Below are 18,344 nucleotides of genomic sequence, written 5' to 3' on the forward strand. Positions count from 1 at the left end.
AACCAGTTATTTTTTTTTTTATAAAATAAAAACCAGTTATTGTTCGCTCTAAATATCTCCACTCTCTCGATATCTCTCAATAAAATCTTATTTCCCGCCTAGTCACGCTCACATTTATGATTCTCTCTAGAAAATCACCTCCAGTTTCCTCTAATGGCAGACATTCAAACCTAGCGCTCTTGCAATCTCGTAACGACATAGCGCCGCGATGTTCTTCAGCAACCTAACGCGGCGGAGACTCGCCTCTCTGCTGCGCCCATGGCTCCGGGAAGAGCCCGACCTCGAGCTCAGCCTAGGGCTCATCAATTCGCGCGCAGTCGCGAAGAACCTCCGCTTCGACGCTTCGGCTCTCAACGAGCTCGTCGACGATGGAGCTGGATTTCGCTTCGAGGATGTCTCTGTCGGTGAAATTATCGTTAGGTTTTCGAACTGGTCTGTTCCTGCGTTTTCCTTCGAGTTTCGCGGCATAAATGCCACCATATCAGTTCGGTGAGTCTTTCAATTGCTTTGGTTTTGTCTTCAGACTTTATGAATACACCTCTAAGGACTTGCCTTGTTTGATCGCCGGAGTTTTTTTTTTCATTGTTTCATTGCAGGGAGTTGAAAGAGGAGAGCGATTCTAGGATGGTACCGAAACGTAAAGATACGTTCGATGAATGTACGAAGAAAAAGCTTTCTAAGATTGATTCTGAGGTACTAACTTCATTTCCCATTTTGGCTTGATTTATTGAAGACTTGTAAATTTAGTACTTGTCATATTAGCAAACAAGCTATAATCTTCATTATCCTGTTGGCGTGAGAACTAAGTTTGAGTTTATTTAAATGATCATAGGAGTATTAGATTAAGTTCATTGTGTTTTGAAAGTCTAACTCAAGTTTATTTATTCTGTTTAGGTATCATATTGAGGTAAAAAAAAGTTGCTCATCTATTTTGTTATAAATATAATAAATGTGGAATTTCAGGGTGTTGTTTTGCACAATGTTCTCGAGGCAATCTCTGCAATTAATCCTTCAAGAAATATCTTAAAGACAGCTTTCTTGAATCTCCTACTCAAGCATTGCCGATTGGAGATACACAATGTTAATGTGCAAGTGAGATTTCCCGTGCTGAATGATTCATACATGTCTATGCTGCATCTAAAGGAGCTTAATGTAGATTCTGAGCATTTGGATTTCGGATGTCTTCTCAAAGGCATTGTTGGTTCACTTTTCGTGCCTGTAAAAGAAACCTCGCATTCTGTTAGTGGTAGCAGTTTTGAGATCTTACTTAACACCGTAGATCAGGTCGATCGCGTTTTGCTATCTGCAGATTTGTACTCTAGCATCAGATTGAATGATCTTCGGCCTGTAGGCATCAATCTTCGGGTTCCAGAGTTGAGTGTTTTTTTCACTCCTGCTGATATTTCCCTGTGTTTACTACTTGGTAGAATATCAATTAAAGAATCCCAGCCTCCCAAAAGTGGTAAAGAACTCTGGAAATTAGCTGCCAGAAGAATTGACCGTGTGATATCGTCTCCTAGATTGAAGTTCCAAAACCTAGTTGTTACTGTTGGATTATGGCTGCAGTATGTCAATGCTTATGTTTATCTTCTTCAAGTAGTCGGATATTCCGCCGATAACGATCTCTTCAAAAGAACTGCTACTAAGATTTCTCAGAACAAAAGGGTATTGAAATCAGCCAAACAGTGCTGGAAGGAGATTTCTGATATCGAAAAAGAGCTTCCAGCTGAGTCTGTTGCACAGGCACGACGGATAGCGCGTAATAGAGCAGCATCAAATGTAAAACCTGTAGTTTTCAAGCAATCCTATATTGGGACTCGCGTCAAGCTCATTGGAAATATTTCACATCTTCTCGGACTTGTCTGGAAACTTATTTTCAAGCTGCTCCATTTTATTGTGTGCTTGGTAACTTTTCAGTGGACGTTGGCTAGAGAGCCAATGAACGAGGACGTAGATATTTTATGTGAGCATCCCTCTCCGGAGTTTTGCTTCATTTTGAGTCTTGGAAGAACTTCAGTCAATATTTCCCCAACATATGATATTCAAATTTCTGAAATTGAGAAGCTTGAATCACAAATAGGAGTCCCTTTCTCGGGTTTTGTTTCGGTTTCCCTATCAGTTGAAGCGTTTTTAATAAAATATGTGGAAGATATATGCGAAGAGTCACTGATCGTATCTTGTGGAAAATTTAAGGTCGGATTGCCATCTCTTACTGAGACTCCACTGATGCAAGAAGGTTCAAAAAAATTTCTTAGATTTGCGAAAGGACGTAGGAACAATGATATGGAATCTATTTTTTGGTGTGAACCAGCACAATCATTTCGCCTTTTGGAAACTAGTGAAACCAGTACATCAGAGAAGGCTAAAGTGACTTGTGACCATTTTCTGGAAACATTTCTACATGAACTGTGGATGAATTGGGAACACACTTGCACAAAATTAAAAAAGAATGACATACTATGCCCAGAAAACCCATGCCTTCTCTATGAAACTAGAAGCTATTTGACATATCCAGGTCCTGGTAACTTAGACTCTGGGCTTTTGAAATGCTTTTTCACTCTAGGAAAGATACATTTGGAATTAGGATGTTCAACAATACTGTCAGCCTCTGTCCTCTTAAAGCAGATACAACATGCTCTTCACAGGACTGGGGATACTGAGCAAACAGAGGTTCGCTCAGAGACTCTAAGAGCCATGAATGATCCACCAGAAGCCAGATGGCTTGGTATACACAAGTTCTATGGTCATAGTTGGAGCCAGGCATTGCTTAAGACGCTTCCCAAGAAACATATGCAGCTAGGAGTAGTCATTGCTGGTGCTCGCATCAAACTGTCACTGGAAAAGGAATTTGGTCGTGGAACAAAGGATGCACGATATATGGCTCTTCATAATGGGCTTTACCTTCAATTTGATCTTGAAAATATAGAAGTTGCAAGCTGGCCAAAATCAACGTCTGAGTTGGCATCAGATGCAGAGCACCCAGGTAGAGGTGAAGCAGAAACAGAGTGCACAGGGTTGAAGCAGCCTCGGATGATTGAAATCCCTAAATCAGAAACTGGAAAATATACAGCTGACTGGTGGATTTTACTTGGTTCTCATGTTCGAATTAGTGGTTTGCGTGCTTATTTTGGGAGCTCAGCAGATAGAATAAAAAGTCAAATTTTAGTTTTGCAGCCAGTGACTGCCCATCTTTTATCATCCAGGTAAAATTGTAGTGTTACCAGCGTCTTCCTCCATACCGTAACTTGTATTCGTGTTTTTAAATGGATACTTTTTTCTTTTTATTTTTGGAAAATATCATCAATAATCAGTTCTAGGGCAAGAAATGGCATCCTCTCTTTTTGAAGTGTATCCATGAAAAACCTATCAATTTTCTGTTTGTTTATAAAATTTTCCATATGTATACATTCTTAACCTTTTTATTTGATTTTTTTTTTAAGAGTAGAATACTGTTACAGTTCACAAAATTTTACACTGACTGTGAAGAACTGAATTATTTGCAGGGAATATTTTCACTCATTTAGCACAAATGCCATTGCTCTGTCTGCAGTCTTGTGCGCTTCAGCTGCAGGATTGACTGTGTTTACATACATGGATGAATTTTATGTTCTCTCCAAGGCAGTATTTCTTTTCCATATTTATGCATTGTTATTTTTTTCAGGAAGAAAGGCTTTTCAAAATATTAAATAATTTGTTACTTATTAGAACATGGAATTTACGAGGTTTCTGTATTTGTTTTTATTCCATATCATCTCATGACTAACTAATAGGCTTTCTGCAGGTGGTTGTAAACCTATATCGTGCGGTATCGTATGTGCACATCAACTTTGATTCTGTCACTTCTTCATCTTTAGAAACGTTTTGGCAGAGATTTACACCCACTGAATCGGAGAATGAGAAGGTAACCGAAGAAGAAGCTCCTTCAATTGGTAGCAGCACTTTATTCTTTATTGGTGGAATCTTCAAAATTAAATCCATGGATTTAAGTCTTCAGAAGACTAGGATAAACGATGATAAGGAGAATTCTACAAAACTGTCTGATTCCTCAAGCAGAAACGGCTTGGCTGAGGTTGAGTGTCCTGATTCTGGAATTTTGATAACCCTTCAGCAAACAGTTATTGACATGTCTAGTGAAGAAGAGAAGTTGGGAATTTCAGTTGAAATTTCAGAAATTCAGTCTCTTATATTTGGATATAAGAATCAAAAAGTAAAAAATATGGATCAATCTGCACTTAGAGATCTCCTGTTGCAGTCTTGTGATTGCTTGTATGAAATATCTCTTTCAAATTGTATATGTTCTTTATCATCATTTCTCCATCAAAGTAGCTCATTTTCCAGGGACATGCACAATAAGTCTAGTGGTTCTACATCATCATCTAATGTTGTTCAGAACTTAAAAAGTTCCAATACAATTATTCAAGATTCAGATCCAGACCCAACTCATGCGTTGTTGGTAGATCTTGAACTAGGTACGGTATATGGGGGAAGTTGCTCTCTGAAAAGTGCTTTGATTGAAGCACATGATGTGAATAAGCTTCTTTCATCACTTTCGATTGGAGGGAAATTCCAGACGATCTCTTGGGAGATTCAGGTGATCTTTTCTAAGTAAGAGCAGACTTTAGATACACAATTATGAACCTGTTTCTGGAAATTTTGATATTTTAGCATCTTGATAGATTGTTTATCTACATTTACCGAGAATAATCTTGTATTTTGTATTTAGCTCCTATTTTTTATGGAAGTGACACAATTTTGCTATCGTGCAGGGTGGTGTTCTGTTCCTTGAGACAGAAGCTATGGAAAAGTTCAGCTGTTGTTTTGATTCATATCTCCATTCGGTCACAAATATTTTAGTTTCCAAGGAACCATTTGACGAGGATGTTGAAAAGACCGAACAGAATGTGGAAATGACCAGAGTCAATGATAGCTATGGCAGTGATGACGTTGAAGAAAGTCTTCAATCACAGTTAGAGACGGCAGGGCAACATATGCAAGCATTGACTATAAATGTTTCTCAACTTTCTACTGTTCTTGTGTTTGCAAATAAGCAAGGTTTACTAGATATCTCAGTTTATATCTCCGTGGTATTGGCAACAACTATGACAATATTATATGACTTCTTTACTTTTGCAGGTGGCGTTCAGGAACTTGTGCTTGAGTTTGATGTTCATCTGAACTTGGAATCAGCAAATATGACAAGAAATATTGCTTTTGATCTCAAGCGTTTATCATTCATTTCTCGAGTTTTACAACAACGTAGTGGACATGCATTCCAACTGCCTCATTTCTATTCTTTCACATCGGATAAAGTGTTGGTGCAACTTGAATCTGGAGATGGTCCTGCAGAAATTCAGCCCATGGGTATTATCCATTCACTTAAAGATCCAAGTTCCTCGAGGGATTCTGACTCACTGGGTAAAGTTTCAGCGAAAAATTCTGTGCCTGAGGTCTTTGACTTGATATCTCAGAAACCTATCTTAGAACATTTACGTGCTTTCTTATCGGCCCAAAACCGTATCAGTGGCCAGACATGGGTTGGCAACGGTTCTACTTCAGGTTTTGATATTATTCTCTCTCTTACAGAAATAGAGGTGAGTTTTGATGTTTAAGTAATTAAGTAGTATTTTATTTTACACTCTGCTTTTGCTTATCTAGTGTCGTTAATCACGTTACCTTGGTTTACAATTACATGGGATATAACATTTGCTCAGCTTATTTCCATTCCCAGATGATTCTGTTGATTTTTTCATCTTTCTCCGGTCTCTCTAGCACAATGACCACAAGTGATTTGGATAAAAAGAAAACGTCCAGTAACCAGGAGGAATCTGATAGTGGTTTGGAAGCAATGATACCTAATGGTATAGTTCTCTAGACATCCCATTTATAATTCTAACCGAAGTTAACGAGTGCTCTGATCTTTGCAGGCTCAATTGTTGCTATTCAAGATGTTCAGCAACATCTGTTCTTTGCAGTAGACAGTGAAGAAAATAAGTACACCTTAGCCGGTACAATTCATTACTCTTTAGTTGGAGAAAGGGCTCTTTTCAGGGTAGGGATTTGCATTTTCACTTTTCTGTTAATATATACAAGAGTCGAGGATGTATACACTGGATATGAGATAACCCCATACATGTGATAAATGACTCCCAAATCGAGGAATAGGTTCCCATTTCCTACGTATATATCCTTGAATTCTAGAAAACACCTAATTGTTTGTTTTTTAAAGGTTAAATATCATAGTCAAAGAAGATGGGGATCGTCGATTTTGTGGTTCTCCTTGCTATCTCTGCACGCTAAGAATGATTTAGGAGAACCATTCCGCTTGAACTATCGTCCTGGATCAGGTTTCGTTGACATCTCTAGTACTGATGATGGTGCACGGGCAGGCTGGAGAATACAATCTTGTGAACCTGAAAGCGTAGAGAGTGATACAGACTGGGAACCCTACAATCAATTAGTCAGAAAGAATTTTTACCTTGTGAACAAGAAGAATGATTGTGCCATAGCCTTTGTAGATGGGGTTCCAGAGTTTGTCAAGAAGCCGGGAAATCCATTCAAGTTTAAAGTTTTCCATGACCTTCCTGTTGCTCACGGTTTCGGAAATGCAGATAGCCATCCCTTAGAGGGTCCCAGAACTAGGCTGCAACAGAATGCATCTTCTAACGATGAAACTTCAGGGAAAAGCGGAAAGTTCCCTTGTATTGATATAGCAGTTGAAAAAATTTCGTTGACCATTGTTGATGAACTTTTTGATAGAAGAGATGTATTCCCTCTCCTCCGTGCTTCCATAGACGCAAAAATTACTGTACAAATTCTTTCTACAAGGACCAGGGTAATCAGTACATTAACAGCGTCCGTGTATCACTTTGACTCCCGAAGAGATGCATGGTAAGTTTATGAATGGTTTATAGTTGCATACTCTTATTGAAGTAGTTCTTTACATAGTTACATCTATTTTCGATTAACCAAGGTTTAATAGATCTCATTTGTTTTGAATTTTAGGACTGAACTACTTTACCCCGTTGAAATCTTTCTGTACTTCCGCTCTAAGTTCCGTACCCAAAGTTCTGATGCTAATTTGCATGAAATACCTGTTCATATCCACTGCAGAACAAAAGAGGTCGGAATCCTCAGCTCTCTTAAGCCTTCTTACTCGTACTTTTTTTAACCATAATTATTTGATCCACTGATAGTTGAACATATCTCTCTCGGAGCTTTCGTTGGATATACTCCTTTTTGTGGTCGGAAAATTAGATTTGGCTGGTCCTTATTCAGTCAAAAGCTCCAGGATTCCGGTCAACTGCTGCAAGGTGTGTAATATCACATTGATTTGTATGCTACATTCTACACCAAATGCATTGAACTAAAGTAGAGATACAGACTTATGTTGTCCGTTAATCTGAATACGTATCCATGTTCATCTATCTAATCATGCTTTCCAGATTTCATGGTATTTTGGTATCAAGGTGTGTTATATCTTTGACTTTCTTCCCCTGTTACTTAAGAGGCCTGCTGTTTTATTACAGTATAAAAGGAAGGAAGTAGAAAACAGGGTTTGTTCTGAATGGGAAATCAAACATGTTCTTGAGATGCAGTTTTGTTGAATCTGTGACCTACACATGAAAATGATTCACCGTATATGTGAGTGTTGAAATTGGCGTCACTACAATCTGTTTATCCGATCTCACGTTAAGATAACACAATGATTATAAAACTGCCATGCTCCAGACTGAGTGCCTCTTCCTGAATACAGAAAACGTCCCTGCATAAGTTTTTATTTATTTATTTATTTATTTTTTATCGTATTTTCTGCAAGAATAAAAGCGGTTATTAGAATTGATTATTATGGCAGGTGGAGAACCGAACAAGCACAAACCTTCTATGTGATTTCTTCAACAAGCAACATGTGAAAGTATCCAGGAATCAACCTACTTCCATATTTTTGAGGTAGGAATAAATGCATGATACCTAAGACCATTTAGAAAATGTTGTACATTGAACCTGATATGCGTTCGACTTTTATTCAACTCCGATTGCAGCTGAACCAATACTTAATAAATTTATTTCTTAACGAAAATTAAGGAGCAAACTGGATGCATAACTTGATATTTGTTGCTCTCTACTGAAAAGGTACTCAGACTTGGCGAAGCAACCCATAGAAACTTCACATGTCTCCATTCAACTTGATTTTCCTGGATCTTTTTCCACTTCCTCCGTCCCTCTCTCTCTTTTGCAACCCCAAAGGCTGGCTTGGAGAACTCGCATAAAGTCAACTCAAGGTGCGCCCTAAATATACACATAGGTCCAATTTTGTGCAGTTTTTTTACAGAGAAGGGAACCATTGATAGTTCTTCTCATTGATCTCAACTGGAGGCTTACAAGTGAAGAAATAGGAAAAATATTAATGACCTAGCCAACTCCTACCTCTATTTTTAAGAGAGTATCTTTCTAACAGTTAGAAAATATCAGTTAACTAACTCCATATCGCTAGGAAAATATTCGAATGACCCTTTTTTTTTTTATCCCGGCGGCTTTACAGTTTGAACTTGAAAAGTAAAAATCTTAGGAAATGTATATTTATGCACTACAACTCTAGTATTACATACTTATAATGAGACTATAAGTGGTTATTGTTTAAAAAAAATGAGACTAAAAGTGTATTGTTCTTGAATCTGAACTTACAGTCTTGCTATTTCTTATGCTCTTCAGATGACAATAAGAAATCATAATTCAGAGACTGGGCCGTCAGTTTATCTTAATGCAATGTTCTTATTTTCTTTCATAAAATGTTCACTTATTTCCTAAAAGATAAAATAAGAATTCAGAACCGATTTGATTGCCATTTGCTATATGCATCCTCATCTTTCATCTGTAAACAGATTCAAGGACTTTTCCTGGACCTTTTCTTGTTGTTGATGTTTCAAGAGAATCTGAGGTACTATCAAAGAGTAACTTGCACCGAAAAGCAAATAGTTATGAAATATAGATGGTCTTTTTATAACGTCCTTACTATTTTTTTAATAAAGATTTCTTCATCATGTAGGATGGCTTGTTCGTCTGTGTATCTCCTCTGATACGAATACACAATGAAACTAGATTCTCTCTCGAGCTTCGATTCCAACGACCTCAGCAAAAAGAGGATGAGTTTGCTTCAGCAGAGCTCAAGTCTGGATGTACAATTGACGATTCGATGGCAATGTTTGAGGCATTAAATTTGTCTGGTGGATTAAAGAAGGCATTGACATCTTTTAGTCTTGGTAAGAATTCTCTTTGAGTAGATGAAAATTTTGAGTATAATTTATGGCGTACAGAAAACTTAAATGAAAATATCAATAAACAAGTTCAGGTATGTTAACAGAAATTTAACTCAAATTCAATTGCATGTAGACGAGTTGGCTTAATTTAATCCTTTATGATGTCTATTTTTATTAGTTAGACACCGGACTTATGTGTCATTGAAGTTTCAATTTAGCCTAACTTTTAATATAATTTTCTCCTGTTTCCTTGTCCGATGGTTTTCTTTCAGAAAAGAAAATTTACATGGTCATTACTGACATGCAGGTAACTTCCTATTTTCTTTTAAACCCAAGATCACAGAAATCTCGATGAATCCCAATAGTTCACTTTCAGTTGAATGGTCTGATGATCTTAAAGGTGGAAAGGCGGTCCCTCTCTCTGGAATATTTGATAAACTAAGCTACAAAGTTCGAAAGGCTTTACTTACTAAAGCAGAGAAGTGCTCATTCAGCACTGTTCGATGTAGCCTAAAATCTGAAGATTCTCGTGTTTCTGATATGCACTTCCTAATACAGAGCATTAGAAGGGAGGTGCCTGTTGCACGCCCCGTTGTCTCCAAAGAGGGATTTGAATATAGCAGTTCTCCAGTATCACTACAGGAAGAAAAGGAGATATTTCTTTTGCCTACTGTAAAGGTGTTTAATTTTTTACAGTCAGAGATACATGTTAATCTAAGTGAATCGGGTAAGGGCAGAATTTTATTATTGGAAAAGTGATTTGCTATTTTTTTGTGTACCTCCTGTTAAAAGTTATATTTTCACACGAGTGCAGATCAAAGCTCGAATAGTGGCAGTGACATCAACTTGAATCAGGCAGTAATACAATCTGGTTCTTCGATGGATTTTTATGTAAATCCCTCCATCATTTACTTTACTGTTACCTTAACTACCTACAACTCGAGCTCCAAACAAGTGAATAGCAGCGATTTGGTGAAGAAATTACGGAAACAAAAAACTGAAGCCCAGTATCTTGACATTGATCTTGATTTTGGCGGTGGAAGTTATTTTGCTTCCTTGAGATTATCTCGTGAGCACAAAGGCATACTGGAGGTACTGATGATGCCACAACCTCAAGAGTCATTATATGCTTAACTGATGTGTTATCAGAATATTAGTGACTGACAGTAGTCAAGATTTGATGCATCATCATGCACCTAACTTGATTGTTGAATCAAAATTGATAATTTTTGTTTTTAGTTCTGCACTGGATCTAACCTCTGTGTATCTCCCTTGTAGGCTATGGTTTTCTCATCATATTCCTTGAAAAATGATACAGAATTTGACCTATATTTCTTTGGTCCCAGTAGGAAGCCCCTGCCAAGGTAAATCAATGTATCAAAGCAGACCATCCTAGAAAATACAAACAATGGATGAGTACAATAGCTAGATAGCACTTACAGCAATTACCAAGTGCTTATCATTTCTGTTCATGTCCCTTAAATTCAATCAGGCATAAAGTGGAGACATTCGGTTCTGGTATGTCTCCAGAGTTGGGATTAGTTGTGCCTCCGAATTCAACCCAATCATGGTTCTTGAAGTAAGATATACGATTCGCAATAGTACAACAAATTTCTTTTTACTCCTTTTCTATTTCTAGTTACTATACTTATGCTCCTTGTACTTCCAGATCCAACAAGGTGCGCTTCAAACTGTTAGAAGATAATGTATCGGAGGCAGTGCTGGACATGGACGCCTTATCGGGTCTAACGGAGATAAGCTTGGACATTGAAGAAAGCAATGGAATGAAATCCATCACAAAGGTTGGGGTCTCTCTGGGCCCCCCTCCAGTGGGTAAAGATGTTGTGTCATCACAACTTGTGACCATTGTTCCACGATATGTTCTAGTCAATGAATCAGACGAGGCTATGAATATTCGTCAATGCTATTTACAGGTGATTCTTGCTTCATACATCAAATGTTATTTATAAATATTTCATTTCCAATCTTACCGCCCTTCCGGTGTTCTGTTTGAATAGGATGACTCAGCTGGCATTACTCTAGTCAACAGAAAACAAAGAAAACCATTATACATATGGAATACGACAAACAAGAGAAAGGAGTTCAGCCTGTTTGAGAATTTCATAAGTAATCACAGAAAGGCTGACGATGATACGCTTCTTCATATCCAGTTTCGTCCAAACCAACCGGAATTTGGTTGGTCAGGGCCTGTCTGCATAGCCTCTTTAGGTCTCTTTTTCCTCAAATTCAGAAATCAAAAGTCGGGGCAGGTCATATTTGGTTCAGTCCATGTGATGGAAGAAGGTTCTACACTTGTTATGCGCTTCAATAAACCCCCAAATGTCAGGGTTCCATATCGAATTGAGAACCAGTTGCATGATGTATCTATAACCTATTTCCAAAAGGTTCTTCTACTTTTATATTTGCTGTTTATTCTTGCTGTCTCTTAAAAAAAAAAAAACTATTACATTTGGTGTTTTTGCTAAATTTGGATGATGATTGTCTCCATAACATGTCTCTCTTTTTTCAATATTCTCTTATAGGAATCAGCAGAGGCAGAGGTTCTTGGATCTGAAAGTAGTGTTGATTACATATGGGATGATTTCACGCTTCCACATAAATTGGTTGTCCGAATTAATGGTATAATTTTTGTGGTTCAGATAAGTTGCTGCTTATTCAATGATAGCTAAATAGAGATCGAAAATCAAACTTGCAAATTACTTTGACTGTATCCTGGTTAGACCCTCGTTTGTTCATCTTAGTATTCCTTTATTTTAGTTTTTGCTGGGATATTTTCTATGCCGTAGATATGTGTAGAATAGCAAGGTGAAATGCAATTTAAATGCGAACCGCACCCTTCACCCACTTGCATACATTAATCCGAACATTCTGGTGTGGACTAAACATTCAAAAATGTCGCCTGCATCTTGTTTATCTGAAATTTTGTGTCCCCCATTTTTTTTAAATTCAACACCTTGCACTGTAATCTCTTCCTTTCATTTTTATAAAAATTTAGTATCCCTGCTTTGTATTGAATTCAGGTTAATAGATGAGCCCTTGTTTTCCCCCAAGGGGAGGATACTGGTTCTCTTAGTCAGTCTTAGTCTTCTTTTGTACCCAGAGATTATTTCCGTGGGATAACTAAAAAGATCTGCCATTATTCTTTACTTGGTTGCACTTTAATTTTACTGTCAGTTTTGAGTGCTTATCAGCTATCTTGTGCTTATCAGACTGATCAAGGTTATTTTACATAACAAGCATTAGTTACTGGCCAGTTAAATTATCTACACAGATACCCATTCACTCCGTGAGATAAATCTGGATAAGGTGCGGCAATGGAAGCCTTTCTACAAGCTCGGGCAGCGCCTTGGAATGACGTATCATCACCTTTTGGATAAAAACTCGGAGATGAATACACCAGATGTCAGTGAGTATGATAGCAAGGAGATGGTAAAAGTGGGCTATGAAGTATATGCAAATGGTCCTACTAGGATTTTGCGCATTTGTGAGATTTCTAAAAGTCACAAGGCGGAAAATGTGTTTCAATCAAATGAAAGGATTCAACTAAGGGTCCCTCAACTTACAATTCAGCTGCTTGAACAGGAAAAACAGGTTATTCTACAATATTTATGTGCTTACTTTATTTCTTTTTCTGTTTCTGTGCTTATCAATAAAAAACAGGCATATTGGAGGTACTTTATTTCTGTTTTTAACATTAATAAAATAATTCGTCTTCCTAAAATATATTAAATTATGAATCCTATTGAGAAAAATCTGTGAAGAAATAAATTTTTCTATGTTAAAAAAAAATAATAATTCCAAGTATAAATAGGAAATACTAAATATTGTTTACTTCAAATAGATAAGATAAGAATATTATATAAACTAATATAATTTAATCATAAAATATATGATTAAATAACTAATCACTTAAACAATAAAAGATATTTCAATTAATAGTAGTAATAATTACCAAACTTATTATGGGAGTATTTAAAACTAAAAGGCTTGTATAGAGATTCCGTTCAATCGCTCCCGTAGTCTGCTTCTTTCACTCTTTCATTATACTATTACATTTACTGAATAAATATCAGAATTAACTGAAATAGTTTCATTTGTGTTAACAGCTTTATACATATGACATATACAATCAATTACACTTTTTTGCAGGATGGAAATGAGCGGGAATCATCTCATTATGCACCAGTTATAGCTGCGAGATTTGATAACATTTCTCTGGATTCTTTCTGTACTGATCGACAGAAATATAACCTGATCAATTTACAGGTATAACCTGTTCATTACCTAGAATGGCCTGTCCTGTTTGCCTTCTCTAGCAGGGTTGATTTCTGACTGTAGTTACCTTCACATCCCGGCCTTTTGTTTGATCAAGGAGTTAATATATCTTGTACACAATTTTATTAATAAGACATCTTGAAAGAAAGAATGAGTCTGATTCTCCAAAGACATCCGTCCATGGGCAAACCATAAGACATATTGAACATATACATTGCTACAAATCAAATTTATAATACTTTCTTATCCTTGTTTAATTTTCTTTTTGACGTTATTTTTTTTTCATTTATTATTATTATTATTTTTTTTAAACATGAATCTTTATATTAACAGGGCTGAAAGCCTCATTACAAAAATGGAGTTTTTTATTTTTCATTTATAAATATTGTATTTTTTTTTCTTACAGCACACATGAATTACCCTTTTTTATTCCCTGTTTCAGTCATTGACCATTGAGCAGAAGTGGGATGGAGCTCCTTTTGCAGCAATCCTTCGCAGACATCAAGTAGTCAATCCAGAATCAGATGGCAGCATACTCCGCATTGTCTTTGTTCTTCTCTCAACAACTTCCGATGTAATGCAGTTTCAGTACGCTTCTATTGCCCTCCAGGTAAAATTCAGTGTCGAGCTCGTTATATCTTTCCTCTCCGTTAGGTAAAATTCAGTGTCGAGCTCATTATATCTTTCCTCTCCCTTAGGTAAAATTCAGTGTCGAGCTCATTATATCTTTCCTCTCACTTTGTTGTATCAAATTATGGTAAAATAATATTTTATTTGGAAATGCGAACTGTGCATTGTCTGAAGCACTTTTATTTTACGTAGCCAATTGACTTGAATCTTGATGAAGAGACGTTGATGAGAATTGTCCCATTTTGGCGAACATCTCTAGCAGACCCAAATGCCAAGAGTAGGCAGTTTTACTTTGATCAGTTTGAGATTCAACCAGTAAAGGTTTGACCTCTTTCATCTATGTCTTGTATATGACCTCTTGCATCATAATATAATGTCCAAAACTCGTCTTGTCTCCTGATTTATTCTTCTGCAGATCATTGCAAATTTTCTTCCTGGAGATTCATATTCAAGTTATAGCTCAGCCCAGGAGACACTCAGAACTCTGCTGCACAGTGTCGTAAAGGTTAGAAGAACTGTTAGAACTTCGTATCTTTGACTGGGAAGTACTATTCTGTTAGAATTGATGAATAAATCAACCATCCTACTGCTCTCTGGATTTTGATGTCATGTAATGATTTTAGTGTCTCTTATCTTTTCGGCTGAGCCGTTTTATTAATAAAGGAGGTGTTTCTTTTAAAAAAAAAAAATGATTTTAGTGTCTCTTGTTCAACCGATTTTGCTCGGGATCGGTCTAGTTCTATTTAGGTTTTAAGTTGTAACCATTGTTTTGGATTCTCCCAAAACGTTCATTAAGAATATTTCTGTTTCTTCTGTACGAAAAAAAATTAAGAGAGAAAGATCTATCCGTCGGTAAGAATCTCTGTGGACAGCAGAGAAACTGACAGGAGTTGACTGTAGAGACTTTCTTTTCTCTCACATTTGATCTTCTTCAGCAACTTTCAATTTTCTTTTTTTGTTTATGATGTCCTCTTGTGCTTCTTCTTTAGGTGCCTCCAATAAAAAATATGGTGGTTGAGCTAAATGGTGTCCTGGTTACTCATGCTTTGATAACAATGCGCGAACTGGCTCTCAGATGTGCACAACATTATTCATGGTATATGTGTCTAGGATAAAGTCTTCCTTGCATGTTTTAGGTAGTATTCAAGACTTGGATATTTGAACATTGATGGACTCTTCAGGTATGCCATGAGGGCTATCTATATTGCCAAGGGAAGCCCACTGCTGCCACCGGATTTTGTGTCTATGTTTGATGACTTGGCTTCCTCATCTCTCGACGTCTTCTTTGATCCGTCACATGGGTCGGTGAATCTTTCGGGCCTAACTCTAGGTGAGCTTTCTAATCTAGCATTTCAACTTGTTAGTCATTCTTAAATCTCAACCATTTTAGCACATTGCAACTTTTTTATTTTTGCCTTGTGTTCATCTTGTAGTAACGGTTGTTGACTCTGTTGGTTAGGTACTTTCAAATTGATAAGCAAATGCATTGGTAGAAAAGGATTTTCGGGAACAAAACGCTACTTTGGCGATCTTGGAAAATCTGTACGTTACGTGCTTTGTGAATAACAATATGCTTTTCACCAACACTCACCAAATATATTTTGGGGTTATGAAGGTGCGAACAGCTGGGTCTAATGTTCTATTTGCTGCGGTCACTGAAGTATCGGACTCTGTTCTGAAGGGAGCAGAAGCGGCTGGTTTGAACGGAATGGTACAGATAATTCTTACATATGTCCTTTGCTACTGCTTTGTACATCGAGTTATTTTAAAGTTTGTATGATCAATAATTGATATTCCACATCGGGTTTCACTGTGAATAATTTCTTGTAGGTGATTGGGTTTCATCAAGGACTAATGAGATTGGCTATGGAGCCATCATTACTAGGTACTGCTCTGATGGAAGGTGGTCCAGATAGAAAGATTAAGCTAGATCGAGTTCCCGGGGCTGATGAGGTAAATGTTTTTTCCCCCCAAACCTTTTTATATTATAAAACCACTCTGAACTTTCATTGACCATGTTTTTAAAGAAAAAAAAAATAAAAAAAAAAACTAAATATCATACTCGAAAATAGAGCATTAAACTCTTTTGGTGAAAATTCTGTCTGGAGTATTGCAGTTATACGTTGAAGGATATCTTCAAGCTATGTTGGATACACTTTACAGGCAAGAATATCTTAGAGTCAGAGTAATTGACAATCTGGTATGCACAAACATAAAATAAAAGATATTCCTATGATCCATGTATTATTTTTTGAAACAAACAGTTTTCTGTTTGAGAGTCTTTTCCGACTTTTTGGCTTACTGCCTGAAATAATAATATCATTATACTGACTATACTTCTTGCAATTATTCAGGTGTACCTTAAAAACCTACCGCCAAGCAACTCTCTTATAGAGGAGATCACAGACTCAGTAAAGGGATTCCTTGTGAGCAAAGCATTGTTAAAGGGAGATCCGTCCAGAATTCCCCACCCTTTGCGTCATCTCCGAGGAGAAAGTGTAAGTTCTTATTACTCGTAAGATGTTGTATGTTGTAATAGAAGTTTCCTGGTCCATTTCTTATCCTTCCGTTTGTTTCAGTTATATTAATTAAAAATAAAAAAAATAGACCGACCAGACTGGTTGACTTGAACGATTGAGCAAGAACGGTTTTTTTATTTTTTGACAGGAGTGGAAACTTGGGCCGACCCTGCTGACTCTAGGCGAGCACCTATTTGTGAGCTTTGCGATCCGGATGCTTAGGAAGCAAGCCAACAAGTTCATAGCCAACGCCAAGTGGAAGAAAGATTTCATCGATCAGAAATCGAGCAGAAAGGACGATCAAAAGGTTATGTTCATATGGAGATGGGGAATCGGAAGGTTTGTGCTGTCGGGGATCCTGGCTTATGTGGATGGCCGGTTATGTCGTTCAATTCCCAATCCGATCGCTCGACGCATTGTCAGTGGTTTCTTATTGAGTTTTCTCGACAGAAACAGTGATGAGTAAATAATAGCACCTATCTTTCTTTTCTTGTTATGCATTTATCTTCTTGGTTAGATTAAGCTAAGATGTAAAAGACACACAGACACGTCAATAAATAAGCAATCTGTATATAGCACACCCATTGGATAATTTTCTTCAATTTCACTTTGTCCAAAGCATCATTATTTTTTTAACACATATCCAATTGGATCTGTTTAACCAAAAACCAACACCAAAATTGTTGATATTGCTTTATAGAAAGAACTTGTTGATATACAATGTATATCACGTCAAACTTTAGAGCTGCTTTTTCTTCGCCCTGTAAAAAACACCTACAATTTGTTGATGAGCCTTAACTTTAAAAAGCGCTTAAAATTATCTTTATACTGTTGTAATTAATAATAAAAATTCTCTTTTATATTTAGAATTATTTTTCCGTGTAATTAAATATCAGATGAGTTGTGTTGACTATCTGCACAAATTACATTTACTGTAACGGACTCTTTCCAACAACATTTATGTCCATGCTTCCCAAGCAACGCCGCAAAATAGAAAGAAGGAAATCTAAGCCAAATAACCACGATAAAACTGATGAAATTGTGAAATTAAAATATATATAGTTTATCTATGATTAGATTACTGCGCTATTTATAGGTTCCGAAAATCGTATGGAAAAGAAAGACTACCTAAATCCAAATCCGAATAGAATGAGGAAAGGATAACAAAAAGGGAAAGGTAAAACCGTACCCATTACAGTAAGCCCATTGAATTGAAGAAGTTACTCGCAGTACCGATTTCCAAATTTAATTCCACAAACATCGATTAAAATAGGGAAAATTTCATAATTAACTTAAAATATGAGTCACTTTTCATATTTCACTCATATTTTCAAAATACTTCACTAGTAACCTTTTTCGGACAAAAATACTCTTTTGTTTCAGAAATTTAGTCACAATTATTGAAACTTGATCACCAATTATTGAAATTTGATCATCAACTATTGAAATCTGGTTAAACATTATCGCAATTTGGTCAATAATTATTGAAGTATAGTCAACCATTATTGAAATATGATTAACTATTATTAAAATCTAGTCAACCACTATTAAAATCTGATTTATAATTGAAAACGATTATTTATGAAAATATAAAGTTCATCGACTAATATTGAAAAAAAAAGTTACGAAAAATAATTACCCACTA

The 18,344-nt window shown here is 36.6% G+C and overlaps 1 protein-coding gene across 1 annotated transcript; it reads left to right on the plus strand.

The window, feature by feature from the left end:
- Nucleotides 1–44: 44 nt before the first annotated feature.
- Nucleotides 45–17,335, plus strand: LOC149399431 (vacuolar protein sorting-associated protein, putative (DUF1162)). The gene is made up of 36 exons (XM_089611228.1): nucleotides 45–489; nucleotides 597–693; nucleotides 964–3,203; nucleotides 3,504–3,618; nucleotides 3,782–4,591; nucleotides 4,767–5,052; nucleotides 5,134–5,591; nucleotides 5,729–5,858; nucleotides 5,925–6,049; nucleotides 6,227–6,888; nucleotides 7,003–7,120; nucleotides 7,194–7,310; nucleotides 7,853–7,947; nucleotides 8,131–8,279; nucleotides 8,880–8,935; nucleotides 9,044–9,257; nucleotides 9,562–9,981; nucleotides 10,069–10,346; nucleotides 10,533–10,618; nucleotides 10,747–10,833; nucleotides 10,924–11,188; nucleotides 11,273–11,659; nucleotides 11,798–11,894; nucleotides 12,547–12,866; nucleotides 13,425–13,541; nucleotides 13,993–14,160; nucleotides 14,373–14,501; nucleotides 14,596–14,685; nucleotides 15,170–15,276; nucleotides 15,362–15,510; nucleotides 15,640–15,722; nucleotides 15,796–15,891; nucleotides 16,011–16,133; nucleotides 16,297–16,380; nucleotides 16,535–16,678; nucleotides 16,848–17,335. Exons 1-36 carry the CDS (start codon nucleotides 209–211, stop codon nucleotides 17,163–17,165), a joined length of 9,501 nt encoding a protein of 3,166 aa, XP_089467354.1. The 5' UTR covers nucleotides 45–208; the 3' UTR covers nucleotides 17,166–17,335.
- The last annotated feature ends 1,009 nt before the right edge of the window (nucleotides 17,336–18,344 follow it).

Source organism: Urtica dioica, chromosome 4, assembly GCF_054948205.1.
Source record: "Urtica dioica subsp. dioica isolate 48M chromosome 4, U.dioica_male_clone48M_v1_H2, whole genome shotgun sequence".
Classification (NCBI taxonomy): Eukaryota; Viridiplantae; Streptophyta; class Magnoliopsida; order Rosales; family Urticaceae; genus Urtica; species Urtica dioica.